This window comes from Oreochromis niloticus, linkage group LG13, assembly GCF_001858045.2.
Source record: "Oreochromis niloticus isolate F11D_XX linkage group LG13, O_niloticus_UMD_NMBU, whole genome shotgun sequence".
Classification (NCBI taxonomy): domain Eukaryota; kingdom Metazoa; phylum Chordata; class Actinopteri; order Cichliformes; family Cichlidae; genus Oreochromis; species Oreochromis niloticus.
This window is the reverse complement of record NC_031978.2, coordinates 19,282,044-19,296,752: the sequence shown is the minus strand read 5'-3', so window position 1 is coordinate 19,296,752 and position 14,709 is coordinate 19,282,044. Positions and strand designations below refer to the sequence as shown.

General features: G+C 38.2%; 3 protein-coding genes across 3 annotated transcripts; 1 reads left to right on the top strand and 2 right to left on the bottom strand.

Moving 5' to 3' along the window:
* The first annotated feature begins 1,370 nt into the window (after window positions 1–1,370).
* sprn (shadow of prion protein) lies at window positions 1,371–1,838 on the top strand. Its single transcript, XM_019366278.1, has one exon. It carries the CDS (start codon window positions 1,371–1,373, stop codon window positions 1,836–1,838), a length of 468 nt encoding a protein of 155 aa, XP_019221823.1.
* Window positions 1,839–3,002: 1,164 nt separating this feature from the next.
* Window positions 3,003–7,434, bottom strand: mtg1 (mitochondrial ribosome-associated GTPase 1). The gene is made up of 11 exons (XM_003441168.5): window positions 7,187–7,434; window positions 6,999–7,063; window positions 5,725–5,829; window positions 5,559–5,645; window positions 5,400–5,456; window positions 4,948–5,038; window positions 4,794–4,855; window positions 4,592–4,688; window positions 4,384–4,465; window positions 4,175–4,287; window positions 3,003–3,261 (listed from the first exon to the last, which is right to left on the bottom strand). The coding sequence occupies exons 1-11, from the start codon at window positions 7,287–7,289 to the stop codon at window positions 3,164–3,166; spliced, it is 960 nt and encodes a 319-aa protein (XP_003441216.1). The 5' UTR covers window positions 7,290–7,434; the 3' UTR covers window positions 3,003–3,163.
* A 1,237-nt stretch (window positions 7,435–8,671) lies between these two features.
* LOC100690986 (peroxisomal N(1)-acetyl-spermine/spermidine oxidase) lies at window positions 8,672–13,981 on the bottom strand. Its single transcript, XM_005474117.3, has 10 exons — window positions 13,767–13,981; window positions 11,480–11,656; window positions 10,993–11,123; window positions 10,694–10,881; window positions 10,333–10,511; window positions 10,013–10,182; window positions 9,742–9,827; window positions 9,515–9,627; window positions 9,280–9,434; window positions 8,672–9,176 (listed from the first exon to the last, which is right to left on the bottom strand). Exons 1-10 carry the CDS (start codon window positions 13,918–13,920, stop codon window positions 9,024–9,026), a joined length of 1,506 nt encoding a protein of 501 aa, XP_005474174.1. The 5' UTR covers window positions 13,921–13,981; the 3' UTR covers window positions 8,672–9,023.
* Between the last annotated feature and the right edge of the window lie 728 nt (window positions 13,982–14,709).

The window sequence follows — 14,709 nt, the reverse complement described above, 5'->3', positions numbered from 1 at the left end:
TATATACATACATATATATATATATATATATATATATATGTATGTCTTTTAGCTTAACGAGGTCAAGATTAACTACAACTGATTCTCTTTGCCAGCATAAAAAGGATTTGTTTGACACTTAGTGGATTGTCCAATACTTAGAACAATGGCAAAGGCAAAAAACTCAGTGAGGATCTAAGGAGAACTGTAGATTTACACAAGTAAGGAAGGTGTTTTAGAGCTATTTCTATTAAAAAACCATGGCAATTCCAAGATCATCTGTTCAAATGTAAGTATAACTTATTCAGATATGTCAGCACTTTGCCAAGGTTTGGTAGAAGACCCATGCTGTCTAATGAGAGGAAATTGGTTAGGGTGTTCAGGGAAAACCAAGGAGCCACCAAAGCTCAAGCCTCCCATGAAGTGGAAACTGCTGGAACACCAGTGTGCCTGTCCACAGTGAAGCGACATTGTCATGGACTGAGATGGTGCCGACCAAGAACGAAGCCCCTTGTCCTATATCAGCACCTTCAAGCTTGATTGAAATTTGTAGCTGCCCATATCAACAAGTCAGATGCCTTCTGGAGAAAAGGTTTATGGTCAGACAAGAGAAAGGTTGATATCTGGTCATAATGACAAGAGGTATGTTTGGGGGACTAAAGATGTGGCTTTCAAACCTAAGGACACTGTATGAGCTGTCAAGCATGGTGGTGGTAGCATCATGCTGTGGGGCTGTTTTGCTGCCAGTGGTACATTCCACAAAGTGGATGCAGTAATAAAGAAACTGGTTTTGTAATGGATAAAGCCGGCTAACATTAAGTTTCTGGAATGACCTTCCCAAAGCCTTGACCTCAACCCTTTTTGGACTAGACTTAAAAGCTGGGTCTGTGCCAGGAAACCAATCAATTTAAATGAACTTTGCCAATTCTTCTAACAAGAGTGGTCAAATATGCAGCCATGATTATGCCAGAATCTTGTTAATGGCTACCAAAAGCATCTGGTTGAGGTGCTACTTGCTATGGGACATGTAACTAAATATTAGTGGGTATGTGTGTACATATTGCACGTATAATTTTGACCCTGTGTGGATGAAAGTAAATTCAAAATAAGTTAAAACTTGTGCACCCAATTCTTCACTTTTAAAATCATGAAAGACGTATGCTGTATAATCACTTCAGTCTAGAAAAAGAGCAGCCCAAAGAAATCATTAAAAGCCCCGAATTACCATGATGACTGTATATGCAAACTGACAAAAACTTCCTATATATTTACAAAACAGACAAAATATTTTCTAAGTCCATATTTGACCACTGCATCAAAGGTTTAGCCATGCCACCAAAGGAAGGTTTAAGATGTGCCTGCTTGCTTCATCGTGTCCTCTTCCTGTACAGATGTCTGGGATGAACCAGGTGGTTGCAACATGCTGGACTTGCCTCCTGCTCTCTGCCTTCCTGTTTGAGCCCACGCTGTGTAAAGGCGGACGTGGAGGGTCCAGGGGTTCCTCTCGAGGGTCGCCCTCCCGCAGCTCCACAGCAGGGACCTACAGGGGAGGAGGTGCTTACGGCGGGACCCGCTCTCGCTTCAGGGTGGCCGGACGGACGTCACCGGTGAGGGTGGCAAGCGCAGCAGCAGCAGGGGCAGCAGTGGCGTTAACGGCAGATAAATGGTACGCATCTGCCTACCGACGCAGCAACACAGACAACTCGGAGGAAGAGCTGGATTACTACAACAGGACCAATTACTTTGATGCTCTAATGTCAGGCTCTACTCAAAATGGATCTTTTTTCTCTAAAGTAGTTTCTGTCATTATCACAATGTTTTCCCCAAAATATGGACTCTTGATGGACAGTATACTGTAGATATTTGGGTGATTTGTAGGATACATTTGTGATTGGATCTAGAACCGAGGTTCCATCCAGGTTATGATTATAATGCGGAGGACTGACTGGAACCTGCGCGGATAAGACCAGTTAGAGCGGCCACACAGGAGCAGAACAAAACAATCACAAAAACATCACTGTACTGTACTTTTTACAGTTTTTCCAACCGGCGAACAACAGGCTGCGTTACCAGCTCAGTATTCATGGGGACATTTCACCTCTCAGACTTTACCTCTGCATATATAACAGAAACTACTGTCAATTTCCACCCCTAAAGCTTAAATCTTAGTATTTCACTGAAGAACATATCAGCAAAATGCCAATGACTCTTCAGAGTCTAACCGAGCTGCTTTCTGCCAATTTTCACTACTGCCAAATTAAAAAAATATATACTTTTAATAATATGCACAAAATAAAAAGTGACCTGTACTGCAGCTCTGTACAAATGAGAGAATCTATCTGTATGCAAAAGCAGACCTGTGTATTAATATAAAGTTTGGACTTGCTGCAGTTCATATAAAATACAGATTATCAGTTACTTTATAACGTTTAATTAACTGAAAGGGACCTGGCACCAGCAGTTTCTCAACCCTGAATTTAAACAGTATTAGTAATTTTTCTCTGAAATATGGACTTATTTATTTTACAGAGGAAAATACGTGTTTTTGTTCAGCTTCCAACCTCAACCAATGCAACACGTTTCACTTCATTCTTTCTACAATAATTATGCTTTGATTTAAAGAATAAGTAAGAGTGCTATGCTTTGGGACAGCTAGTTTTCCACAATCGTCTTCGCATTCTGAACAGTTCACACTCTTTTTTTAATAACACCTGAAATTCAGCTGAGATCTGTGATCATGACATGGATGAGAGGCAAACCTACTGCTGCTCTCAAGAGCGACCGGCGTCTCTGAAAGGTTTTCATGGTGTTTACATCTTCCAAGAAAAAAAAAAAATCTACCTACAGAAGACACTCAGGAGCAACAGACTGTTCCACATTTACAAGTGCACTCTATTATATGCTACACGGATGTACATAATAATTAAAGAGTTTGTTATCACTGTCTTTATGCCAATAAATATCCTGTTTACACCACCCTGGATATCTGTCTCATGTATCCTACAAGCAAAACTGAGAATGACTATTTAATAAATGTCTTTTATTTACAAATCATACAGGAGTCTGGTCACTTTTTACATCATCCCCAAGCCCAAAAAACTGCACTATCAGTGCAGACACAGACTACATGGTCTTGAAGAGATCCAGAAACAGTTTTTAGTTATCATCGGTAAAATGACTCGGGTCAGTCGAGCATTACTTGACCCAGCTCTCCTTTCCTGAAGGCTCTTATGAAATCATATGCTGCTGCTGTGTAGTTTGGTATTGTGATGGTAACATTTCCTGAAAGAGACAAGGAAAAAAAGGGATTGAACCGTTAAAAGAGAAAAGTGCAACAAACCATGAGGATTGCCCCTGAATGAAGGCAAGTAGTTCCAAAAAAGTACTGCAGTAGGTTAAACTGCTGATTAAAGCTAATATATGATCATCCAGTCACTTGATGCATTAAGCATGAAGACATGATGAAGACCACCTACTTAAATTCAAACTGAGCATGAGCATGGGCAAGAAAGTTGACTTAAGTGACTTAAGTGGTTGTGCCACTGATCTGAGCTGGAGTTAATATTTCAGAAAGTTCTGATCTAAAGGGATTTTCACCCCTCAGCCATCTCCAAGGTTTACAGAGAATGGCCAGAAAAAGGGAAAATATCCAGTGAGTGGCAGTTCTTTGGGTGAAAATGCTTTTGTTGATGCCAGAGTTGATGGTCAGGCTGCTTTGAGCTGACAGGAAGGCAGCAGTAACTCAAGGAATGTTGAACACACATCACATGAAATGTTGAAGCAGATGGGCTACAGTGGCAGAAGACCACACAGTGACCCACAGTCTTCAAATCTTGACTCAGTAATAGTAACTAAGGAAGTGGCCAGCTGCAGTCACTTTTATTTTTCAGGAATAGTAAGATTTTTTTTTTCTTTAGAAAACACATGTATTTGCTTTTCAAGTTAAATTAGAGGTTTTGTACTACTTTTAAATATAAAAATTATTTATTTAAGGCTCCTGCCTGCAGACTTGTTTTTTTTATCCCCATTTCAAGCCTTCATGCTAAACTACAAAGCTGCTAGCAACACAGACAAGGCAGTGATATCAATTTTGTTCCCAGTAAAGAAGCAAATAAATAAAATAAAATGACAGATAAATAAATCATTAATTACACTGTACATAGCAGTAGTATGCGTAGGATGAGCAGTGTCTTACCCACTCCAGTAATCGCTTTGACCCGCTGAGTTTTTCCAAGTTTTACAGCAATGCGTTTGAGGACATGCTGGATGTCGTCACTAGGCTCTTGAAGATCATATTTCTCCACATAACTGCACACAAACACGTCTATACAGTAAACATTCAAGAGAAAGCTAAATTTTTAAAAAATGCACATGAACACAATATAGGAGAAAGAAAAGTTCCACCTGAACTTTCCCAGCCTGTTCAGAGAATAGAGTAAGTAGTCAGCGATGATGTCTTCACCCACTAAATGGTCCAGTATAGTTCCTGCAGAAAAAAAGATTTCAAATCATTCTGTATAAACAAGAAATCCAACTATTCAGAAAACAAAATAATTTTATCATATATACAAACTGACAATAATTATGTTAGGGGAAAAAATATTCTGCATACCACATAAGGCCAGCTTCATGCCTGTTTCAACACTCTCAATTTTAGGAGGCAAGACTCCAGGTGTGTCTAACAGGTACATTATGGGCCGCTCACACACCTGAGGACAACAGCAGTTATAAATACTGAAAGGTTGATCAGACCATCAAAATAAAAAAAAACCCATCAAAACACAAACAAAGGCAAACACATCCTCCACACACACCTGAATTTTAGTGAGGACCGCTTTGGTTATTCCTGGTTCCCCACCTACTCGAGATGCACGACCTGAAATTAGTGTACAAGTGCAACACTTGATAACGAGGAGGTGAAAGTTATACTGAAATCTCCAAGTCAATCCACAGCTTTTCTGTATTTACCCTTTTTTAGGTTTGTTCTTCTCAACGAGTTAATAAGAGACGATTTCCCAACATTGGGCACTCCAATCACCATCAGGCAGTAATTTGTATTCTGAAAGTTTAACCAGGTTAATGTGGTCGCATTTTAAATACAAAACATGCAGTAAGAAAATGTAACATTAAAAGAAAACTAATTTCTTCAACATAGTAGAAATTGGTGAGTAATTTGCTTCCATATTTGTAGCTTTAAGATAAAGATATCCAAGGAGGGACATGTCACTATTTTATAGGCACTACTCACAGCATGGTGAGGGTATGAGTGCAATTTTTTATAGTTTGTGGCACTTTTTCTGGACATACCTCATATCTTGTGCAAGAAATTGAATTTGAGGTTGTATAGAAGCAGTGAGGATATATGTTCTCTGCCACAGTGCACTAAAACAATATAGTTTAACAGTCCAGAGTGAATGTACCTCCTCTCTGTTAAAGCGTGGTTTGCTTGCAATAATATCCATCACCATTGGCACCAGCTAAAGAAAAGAAGACAGAATTAGTTTGCACATCTGTGCTCATAACTTTTGCAACTTTTTAGCTGTGTAGCAAACTGCTGCAAACAGTAAAATGTTTACTACCTTTTTGATGTTGTCGTCTCTCTGCTTTAAGCAGTCTGTGAAGAGAACATGTGTCATCCCTTCTTTTTCTAGCTTCTTCAGGATTCTCTGCAGAGTAAATGTAGCTGTAGTACAGTAAAATGCTGCTGACATGCGACTCTGCCAAAGCTGCTGCAAGAATTTGTACCTGCTTGTTGGACAGATCAGCGAGGTCCATCTTGTTGAGAATTAGCAAATGTGGTTTGGCACTCAGTGTGTCCTGAAACACCGGGTTTCTTCCAGAGAATGGGATGTTTTTAAAGTTAAGGCTTCACAGGGCTCCTCCAGTTTTCTTTCTAAAACGAGTACACTTTCTATATATCAAATTATCACCTGACCACATGCTATTTTTGAAATTCAAACACACATAGAGTACTTAGTAGAGGACTAGAAACACCTGCCTTGCTCAGATGGTAAACAAACTCTGAACTAAACTAAACCACTTTCTACATAATTTAGTTGTTATCTTGCCAAAATCGTGCACAGATAAATATATTATTCGTGTAGTTATGGCTGTTTTTTTATTTTTTAAATCAGCTCATGTGCATCTCCCAGATCAGTTCACAGTGATGCACCTTCTATTGTGACAACTATACACCATGTTTATTGGCATAATAGTGAAAACTCTCTGTCTCTCCTGTAGCTCTTTCTTTAAGTAAAGTTTAAAAGGTTACTCCGAATCACAAAGCAATGTGCTTTTTTCTTCCCTGTTTTATTTTCCTGCTGTGCCTTAAAAAAGGTTGCTTCTACAATGAAAATACTTAACATGGTGCATAGAGTACCTTTTGCACAAAATGTTTTTATTCTTAAGAGTTTCTCTTAAGGATTAAAAAAGGTGATAAAATCCATATACACTGTTAATGTTTATATCAATGTGCTCTTTTTTTCTTATGTGACCTTGTCTCCTGTCCTTCAATATATTTAAGAAAATCAAAAATAGAAAAAAACTCACTACTTATATACACCATTTTTTCCCATTTCAAAGTAAAAGCTTAATTGTTGTCAAAGGGTTAATTGCTACGTTGTCTATAAAAGAATTTGTTTTTAAGAGTGTATAGATTGTCTATACATCATAACCCATCATATCCTCTGATGATGCAGAGGTACTTTAGGTAGAGGTAAGGGCTTTTTTTATAAAAAAAAATAAATAAATAAACAAATAAATAAAAATATTCAGGCTTAAAATTAAAATAGAAAAAAATTACACCAATACAAAAGTTTTCACCCTAAAATTATGCCAAAAATGTCTCATCGATTATTAAGGTATTGGTTAACAGAATAACACAGAAAAAAAGTCCAAATATCAACAATAAAAGCTATGACAGCTGGCGTCTTGCAGCACCCACCAGAAAATACGGTTTTTATTTGTTTTTGTTTTTAAAGATGATGCTGTTTTATGGCGTGATATAATAAAAAGGATATTCTGGCATCGTGTATTTCTATGATGCAGTCCACACTCTTCAGGTTGGCTCTCATCTGTTTTAGTCCTACAAAGAACAAATTATTTCAGCAACTATGTGATCAAGAAATGACCTCACACACCAGATTACCTGCTTTACAAAAGCATCACAAACCACACTTTACAGCCAATGTAAAGCCGAAGCTGTCACCTTTAGCCATGTGTCCGGGGAACCAGTGAGCCACTTCCCGTCCGCCAAAGTCGAAAACGGTTCTGAACTTGTCGACATGACGAAGTGCCTGGTACAGTTTCATGCTATTTACCCAAATATGTATCCACCGTCCTTCATTTGTTTTAACAAAACACTTACTTTGACTCAACTGGGTGCACTAAACAGGAATGGACATGTGTCTCACTGTTTACATCCCGACTCGAATCTTCCGTCAAACGTTTTTTGTTCCGGCATGAAGACGACTTCTTCTACTTTTTTCAGGTTCGTATAACTTACTACTGCCCCCTGCAGAAACGCTTCCGTGTCCTTGAATAAAAACTGATGACGGTGTCAAAGATGGTGGTAGGGAGATGAAAAAAGCTTTTAAAACCCCTGTTTTGGTACAGACTTTAGGCTCTATTTGATTCTCCCAACAAATCACCCACATCCACGTTTAAATACAATTTCTTTATAAAATTTTGCAAATTTACGCACCATAACAATATTCTTAGTATTAAGCAACGTCTCCATCTTATAAACATTTGGTCTCAACCTAAAATACACAGGCATTTTTGTTTTTGCAACTTAAAATGACTACATTCAAATAAGTAATGATGGTCATCTCCAAGTTTCCCTAATCTACAAAGTTCACATAAACATTTAGTACATATAACTCCATAAAATCTGCCCATAATGACTGGGATACCACTAACACCGCATCTAAACCTTTTCCAGATAACACAAAATAGAAACACACAAATTTTATTCCAGTTTGATCTATTGTTTAAATATTCTGTAATTTATTGGAAACACTATTATTAAACATTTTGGAATTCCAATTTTGTCTCAGAATATCAAATATACTCATCTCAATTAGCGCTCTTATAGCTATCATTCACCACTCTGGTATGTTCCCATAAATAATAAAATCCTGTATATTCAAATGCTTGCTTTAACATTCAATTAATGAAATATCTTCATGGTCCCACGCCTCTGGTATAGAGCTTTCCAAATATGCCCCAGTTGATTTAATAGCATTTTTAAGAGATTATTGTAATTAAATGTGACACCAAGATAAGCATAATGACCCACTGCTTGTAATACAGAAATTCCAAATTTAAAGTGATGGAACTTTCTTACTTCACATCTTGCAAACATTTTACTTTTATTAGAATTTACACTTACTTTCCAGTCAACACAATATCTTTCTACTGCATCTAAAGTCTTCTTCCTATGATGATGATGCAGCCTTTATTTGTCACTTGCAGTTGCCTGCAGCGAAATTGGACCTCTTCCGACCATGCATTCATTACACAAACATCACATCGGGGAAACAGCTCTGTCTCTGAGTTTGCTTAAACAGCTAAAAAGTTTTAAAGCTGTTCTAGCATTTTTGACTTGAAGCACCTCGTAATATTTACCTTAAAACACATCATGTCAGGAGATGTGCTTAGTTTCTAAAAAATTAAATTCACAAAAAACCAATCCACTAGAAAATACAGTTTATTCATAGTTAATTAAAATCAGTCCAAACGCAACAATTCGAGTTTGCAAAAGGAAAGTTCAGTCAGTCATCGTCAGTCCTCAAATGACAAATTTGCATAGTCAGTATTAACAACCATTATTCATGTCAACACATCATTATTCTACACATTGTGTGGGTTGCCTGTACTGGTTGAAAGTACCAGTGAGGTCCATTAAACATCCTTAAATCAGCAGCAAGCCCTCATATTCACTCTGATTTTCATTGTTTTAAAATAATGTAACACACATCAAAAGTGAAGTACATTTTTATATTATAGTAAATTTGAGCATTTTACTGTCAAAGAGCAATTTTTTAAAACTTTGACTTTGGAAACTCAGAAGGAGTAATGAGTGAGTAGTGTGAGATAAGTCTATCAGCTTCTCTCCACCCGGTGAGAACAGCTCCATGGACGGTCGAGAAGTAGCAGTGATGAGTTGCCTCTCCAGCGAACAACACCTGTAAGGGCTGAAAGAGGCAAATTAAAAAGAAGTGTTAGACCTTTAATGATGTTTCTGGTGGTTTGAGTGCTCAGGGCACATGTTTGAGTGTGAATATAATATGTAGCTACTTGTGATTTTGATCCTTTTGGTGGAAGCGGCTCCATCAAGTTGTCCAGATCCTGCTCTGAACAGCCTTTTCCAAGATTACTGTAGGATCCACACGTCCACGGGTCGTGAAACCACTGGGAGCGCAGGATTCTCCTTGGGGTGATGATGGGGTTCCCTAAACATGCAAAAGTAACAAAAAATATCTTTCTAAAATGACTTTCGGAAGATAGAAACTAATGATCTGTCTGGACTCACCTGTAAACCTGCGAATAAGCTGTGTGATGGCATCTGTGACCTGCTGTTCAGACAGTGTTTCCATGTACTCTGACTCATGTCCAGAAATCCAGCCACATAGAAGGTGGCCGTACCTGAAGGTTAAACCAGAGAGAACTACACTCTTAATTTATGAATTAGCATGTTTTTTACCACTCAGTGCAAATCTAAAATCCTGGGCAAGCACTGTCATTTTGTGAGCAGTTGACCTTTCAGTGGGTTTGAGTACAGTGAAGCCAAACAACTTCTTTATCCAGGATGATTGCACATCTGGCACCTGGTCCACCACAGCATCCTGAAGTATGAAAAGGGATTAAACAGACATTCAAGAGTTTGCAAAAGAATCTAACAACCAGAATAAACCTACAAACATTTTGAAACAGAGATATGAGCTGATGTACTCCTGTTTAAATCATAAGATTAAGCACAGCTGCAGAACATGCACAGTATCATAAAGAGTATGCCTTTATGAAATCTCACCTCATCTTCCCACACGAAGAAGATGACCTCACAGTCAGCATCCCACCACGGTGAATCAAACTCCACAAATATTTTATTGTTTGTCCCAAAACCCAGCCTCTGGACGGAGTGCAGCTTGTGCAGAGGGAGAGGAGGATGGAACAGGGTCGAGTGGTGCTTCTTCAAGTATCCTGACAAAAAGAGAACAACTTTAAATTCACTGAGCCTCAATGTGGAAGTACCTGTTTTTGTGACCCTGTGTGAATAAGGGAGCATTTATTAAGTAATAAAACCTTCATACACTGAGGTATAAATCAGCATTATACGCGTGTGAAACTTACCGAGCGGTATGGTGACTATAACGTGATCAGCGACAAGCTTCTGGCCATCATCACACTCAACCATCACAGGCTCTGCGCTCTTTGCGCTGGTCCAGTTGACACAGCGCACAGGCTTATTGTAGGTCACTAAACCAGCGGGGAGCTCTGCCATCAAGTTCTGGGTTAGACCTTCATAGCCACTGTACAAAAAAAGGACATAACTTTTAAGTCATATATGCTGCAACAATTTACTGAGTTAAATTTAATATTGCATTAATTAACAGGTTGACTAATATACCAAGATAATAATTAAGACTGACTATTTGCTTGTTTGCCCTAACAAGATAAATGCTTGGTTTTGCACAGCGTCAGGAGTACGAACCCTGGGAATGTACAGTCCAGTCCAGGTAGAGTCTTGTATACGCCAAAGGCCCCCATGCTGACCTCATCCATGGTGTGAGTCCCATTGACACAGCACTCAACCTTCAGCATGTTACTGATCACACAGAGTCGCAGAGATCTGGTGGCTTCATCAACATCTTTCCATTTCTCTGCTGCATGCTGTTGCACCTACACCAGATAACAAGCAAAGAAACACACCCACAATTCATGTGAGAATCTAGATGCCACTAATGGATGACAACTGATTTGCAGAGGACAAAAACACAGCCAGAAATGTACCTGTGCCCGTAAGAAATCTCCCACACTGGGCCAGGGTTCTCCTCTTTGACTCTGAAAATCGGAACTTTCATTTATCAGCTCCAAAAACAATTTCTGAGCAGGTAAGATGTCCTCAGCGTTCAGCTCCCGACCTGCAGATGTTACACAAGAACACTGGTCAGGAAAATCTAGACTTCTCTACATTTTTTTTAACCTCTCCTCCAGTTCAGAGCTCTTCTCAAATGCTGGTTTCACACTTTATCTTCCCATTCAATAAAGATGACCAAGAAAGATTTAGTACGCTCTGAATCTTTTAAATTAATTTAAAATCCATTTGCTCCATGAAGTCATCTCCATAAAAAGCAGGGAATTCTCTACTCCTCATGGACTTTTTCACTCTTTAACTACGTACCTTCCCAGCCCCAGTAATTAGGTTAGGCGTAAGACTAATCAAAACTTTACTAATCTACAAAAAAAAAAAAAAAACTTTATAAAAACATCCTTGAACCTGAACTGCTGAAGAATCTGGGAGCCCAAGGAAGATGGCCTCCGACATCCAAGGCCTGGTTCTCCGGCTTGAGGGCTTCTGGATCCAAAAGCCCATACTGACGGGCCAGACAAAACACCGGGTTCTCCTCACACGGCCCGTGGATCCAGTTTGCTCCTATCTCGACAATTTTATCACCTACAGGTAAAAAGATTTTGTCCAGAAGCAGAGAAGGAAACAACTTTTAATAATTAGACTATATACTGTATACCCTTGCCATGCTGTTGTTGTATTAGAGCTGCATGGCAAGGGTATAGGGTATAGGCAAGGGTTGGCTAGACAACCAATCAGCCTACTGTTTTAATAACCACAAGATCCAATATACTGTTACACAGGAACAGGTTTTAATTGTATTTCTATTTTTTTTTTTTTAAATGTGTCTAGTTTCTTCTACACCATGTTGTATATTGTTGAATGCATTTTGTCCTAAGAGACAACAGTAGTGAGATTAGTTAACACAGTAGTATCATTTACAGACCTTGGTGTCATGATCCCGATTCTCTGACCCAATGTTCTGAGTTTATTCTTAAAGTGTTTTTCTTATGTATGAATTCCTTTGTTCTTTTAATTATGTTTTAGGTTTTTGCGCTGAAATTATAGTTTCTTAATTTTGTCTTTGAAGTCCTGCGTCCTTTTGTTAAATCTCTGTCTCTGTTTGGTGCTCTATTATTTGCTGGTGTTGTCCCAAAAAGTGATCGTCAGCCAAATATATATATATCTCTATCTATACATATCTATATCTATATGTATATATATCTATATCTATATCTATATATCTATATATATATATATGTATGTGTATATATATATATATATATATATATGTATGTGTATATATATATATATATATATATATATATATATATATATGTACATACATATCAAAGAAATGGCCTGTTTTTCAAGTATCTTCGTGACTCTACCTTTACCTATTTTACTTTACTTTACCTACCTACCTCTACCTATTGTACCTACATATATAAAATATCTAGTTCTTTTCGGGCCCTGAAAATATGTATTCAAACTGATGGAAACATGGCAGCAGTTCGTCTGCTTTTATAAATTAGACTGCTATTATATAACAGTGATGTTAATTTTGCTTCCCTCTTAGCCAGATTGCTCCTGAAAAACTAATTTTTATGGTAAATGAGAGTTGTTACTCAGAGAAATATAGCAAATATAACAGTTTGCCAAAAACTGATCGCAGCTTCTACCTTGAGATAGGAATATTCTTTCTGGCTCAAAATGACTTGATATCATTTATTAGCGCTATATTTGACATGTTTTTGACCAACAAAACCAACAAGTCATTTCTGAAAAAGTTAAAATTCCTGCAATCACTTTTTGGTAAATAAATGACAAAGATAGGGGGAGGAATTGATACGGCATAGTATCGATAAACTAAAATACTCTGGGGATGCTATGAATAATCTCACCTTATAGAAGGCAACCTTTCTGTTGTAGTCTGACTTGGATTGAGTCCAATCACTCTAGGAGAGATTGTTGAAGGTTTCATATAATAGCTGTCTAATTTATAAATGCATGTTTCCATCGGTTTGAATGAGGCTTTGTCAGTTAGCACAAATCGAGGGGACTCAACCAGCTGCCAGTTGATTGTAATCTAGTTATATTCCTATAGAACAGAAAGGCTACTGAACTCAAATGTAACAGTTAAATATTAATTTCTGTTAAATGTGGCTTTCAATAATTTATCACTCTTAGTTACTGTATTATCAAAAGCATATTGAATGTCATTACCAACTTGATCCAGTCAGTTGCAGAATGGTAGCAGCATATTGCTCCACATTATTTGCATCTTGTATTTTGAACAGTTTACAGCACTAAGGCTTCTTTCTTTACTTCGCTTCCCTCTCTTACGAATCCAGCATATAGGTCCGCAAAACCTTTGCCACACACCACTTTATGATGCTTGGAGGAGCTATACATTAAGGTTATGCAATGTGTAAGTTTCTGCCAGACTTCAGCTCATTATACAGCTGTGCTATAAGGTGTTATAACGTAGTATCCAAAGTCCTTCTATCATATCCCTGGCATGCATCTGTATGCTGCGATTTTACTTTAGCTCATCCAATCACATCCAACGTGAACTTGTAGTGCGAGGAAATAAAAAAAGACTTTACACTGTTGCTTGCCATCATGACAAGAAAATGTATTTTTGTAATTTGCGGAAACCAGAATTAAAAGAACTGCAGATTGACTGAAAAAGCCCTAAGTGCACGTTACTCACCGATCCTTCCTGTTTTTATTCGTCCTCCGCTTCTTCCTGTCGCCTCCAGTATCCGCACATGATGAAAACCAGCTTTTACCAGTTTCTGTGCTGCTGCTATGCCAGCTATCCCACATCCTATTATCACTACTTTCGCGTCCCTGTGTCCACCCATGTCTGGCAACAATGGTGAACCGCAGCTGCGTCCTTCCTCTGTGGAGCTAAAAAAAAAAAAAAACCCGCTGCGAACAAAAATTCTTCCGGTCAAGATTTTCAAAATAAAGTCAATTTTCCGTTTTTCCTTAGAAAGCTTGACTATATGGAAAGTTATTCTCGCCATTATAAAGAAAATACATTGAAAATATGAAAAATAAATAGGATTTTCATTTTTTTTTAATCTATAAGCCAAAATTTCAGGTTATTTCAAAATTTTAACTTAATAACTTAAAATTTCAAGTTATTTTCTCTCTTTTGTCCTCATAAGTTTCAGTTAGTAATTCAAAATTTTGAGATACCCATGTTGAAACTTGGTAGGATGTGTATATGCGCTCACTCACATATACACAGCTGGGTTTTGACTTCTTTTCTTTTCCTTTGGAAATAAGCCAAAAGGTGCATGTAAATAAATGCTTGAGGTCAACCATCCAAAGCATCAGACGATGCACAAGAGACATGAAAAGAGAGTTTCAGGAAGGGTGGAGTGGCTGAAAGACAGCAGCCAGAGTGAAAGGAAAGGTTTACAAGGTGGTAATAAGATTTGCTATGATGCATGGCAGGGGTGGGGGAACTCTAGGCCTCAAGGGCTGGTGTCCTGCAGGTTTTTTGATGTGTCCTTAATCCAACACACGTCCAACATGTCCAACAAGTTCTCCAGAGGCCTGGTAATGAACTAATCATTTGACTCAGGTGTGTTGACCCAGGGTGATATCCAAAACCTGCAGGACACCGGCCCTTGAGGCCCAGA

What these genes read in the sequence shown, in the direction of transcription:
- sprn (XM_019366278.1), top strand. Translation starts at nt 1,371, where the DNA reads ATGTCTGGGATGAACCAGGTGGTTGCAACATGCTGGACTTGCCTCCTG.
- LOC100690986 (XM_005474117.3), bottom strand. Translation starts at nt 13,920, where the DNA reads ATGGGTGGACACAGGGACGCGAAAGTAGTGATAATAGGATGTGGGATA. An exon ending in TATAGTCACCATACCGCTCG is followed by an intron (nt 10,183 to 10,332) that starts GTAAGTTTCACA and finishes TCTTTTTGTCAG; the next exon opens with GATACTTGAAGAAGCACCAC. An exon ending in GCTTATTCGCAGGTTTACAG is followed by an intron (nt 9,435 to 9,514) that starts GTGAGTCCAGAC and finishes TTGCATGTTTAG; the next exon opens with GGAACCCCATCATCACCCCA.
- mtg1 (XM_003441168.5), bottom strand. Translation starts at nt 7,289, where the DNA reads ATGAAACTGTACCAGGCACTTCGTCATGTCGACAAGTTCAGAACCGTT. An exon ending in TAGAAATACACGATGCCAGA is followed by an intron (nt 5,830 to 6,998) that starts ATATCCTTTTTA and finishes AACTTTAAAAAC; the next exon opens with ATCCCATTCTCTGGAAGAAA. An exon ending in CGGTCCTCACTAAAATTCAG is followed by an intron (nt 4,689 to 4,793) that starts GTGTGTGTGGAG and finishes TGTTGTCCTCAG; the next exon opens with GTGTGTGAGCGGCCCATAAT.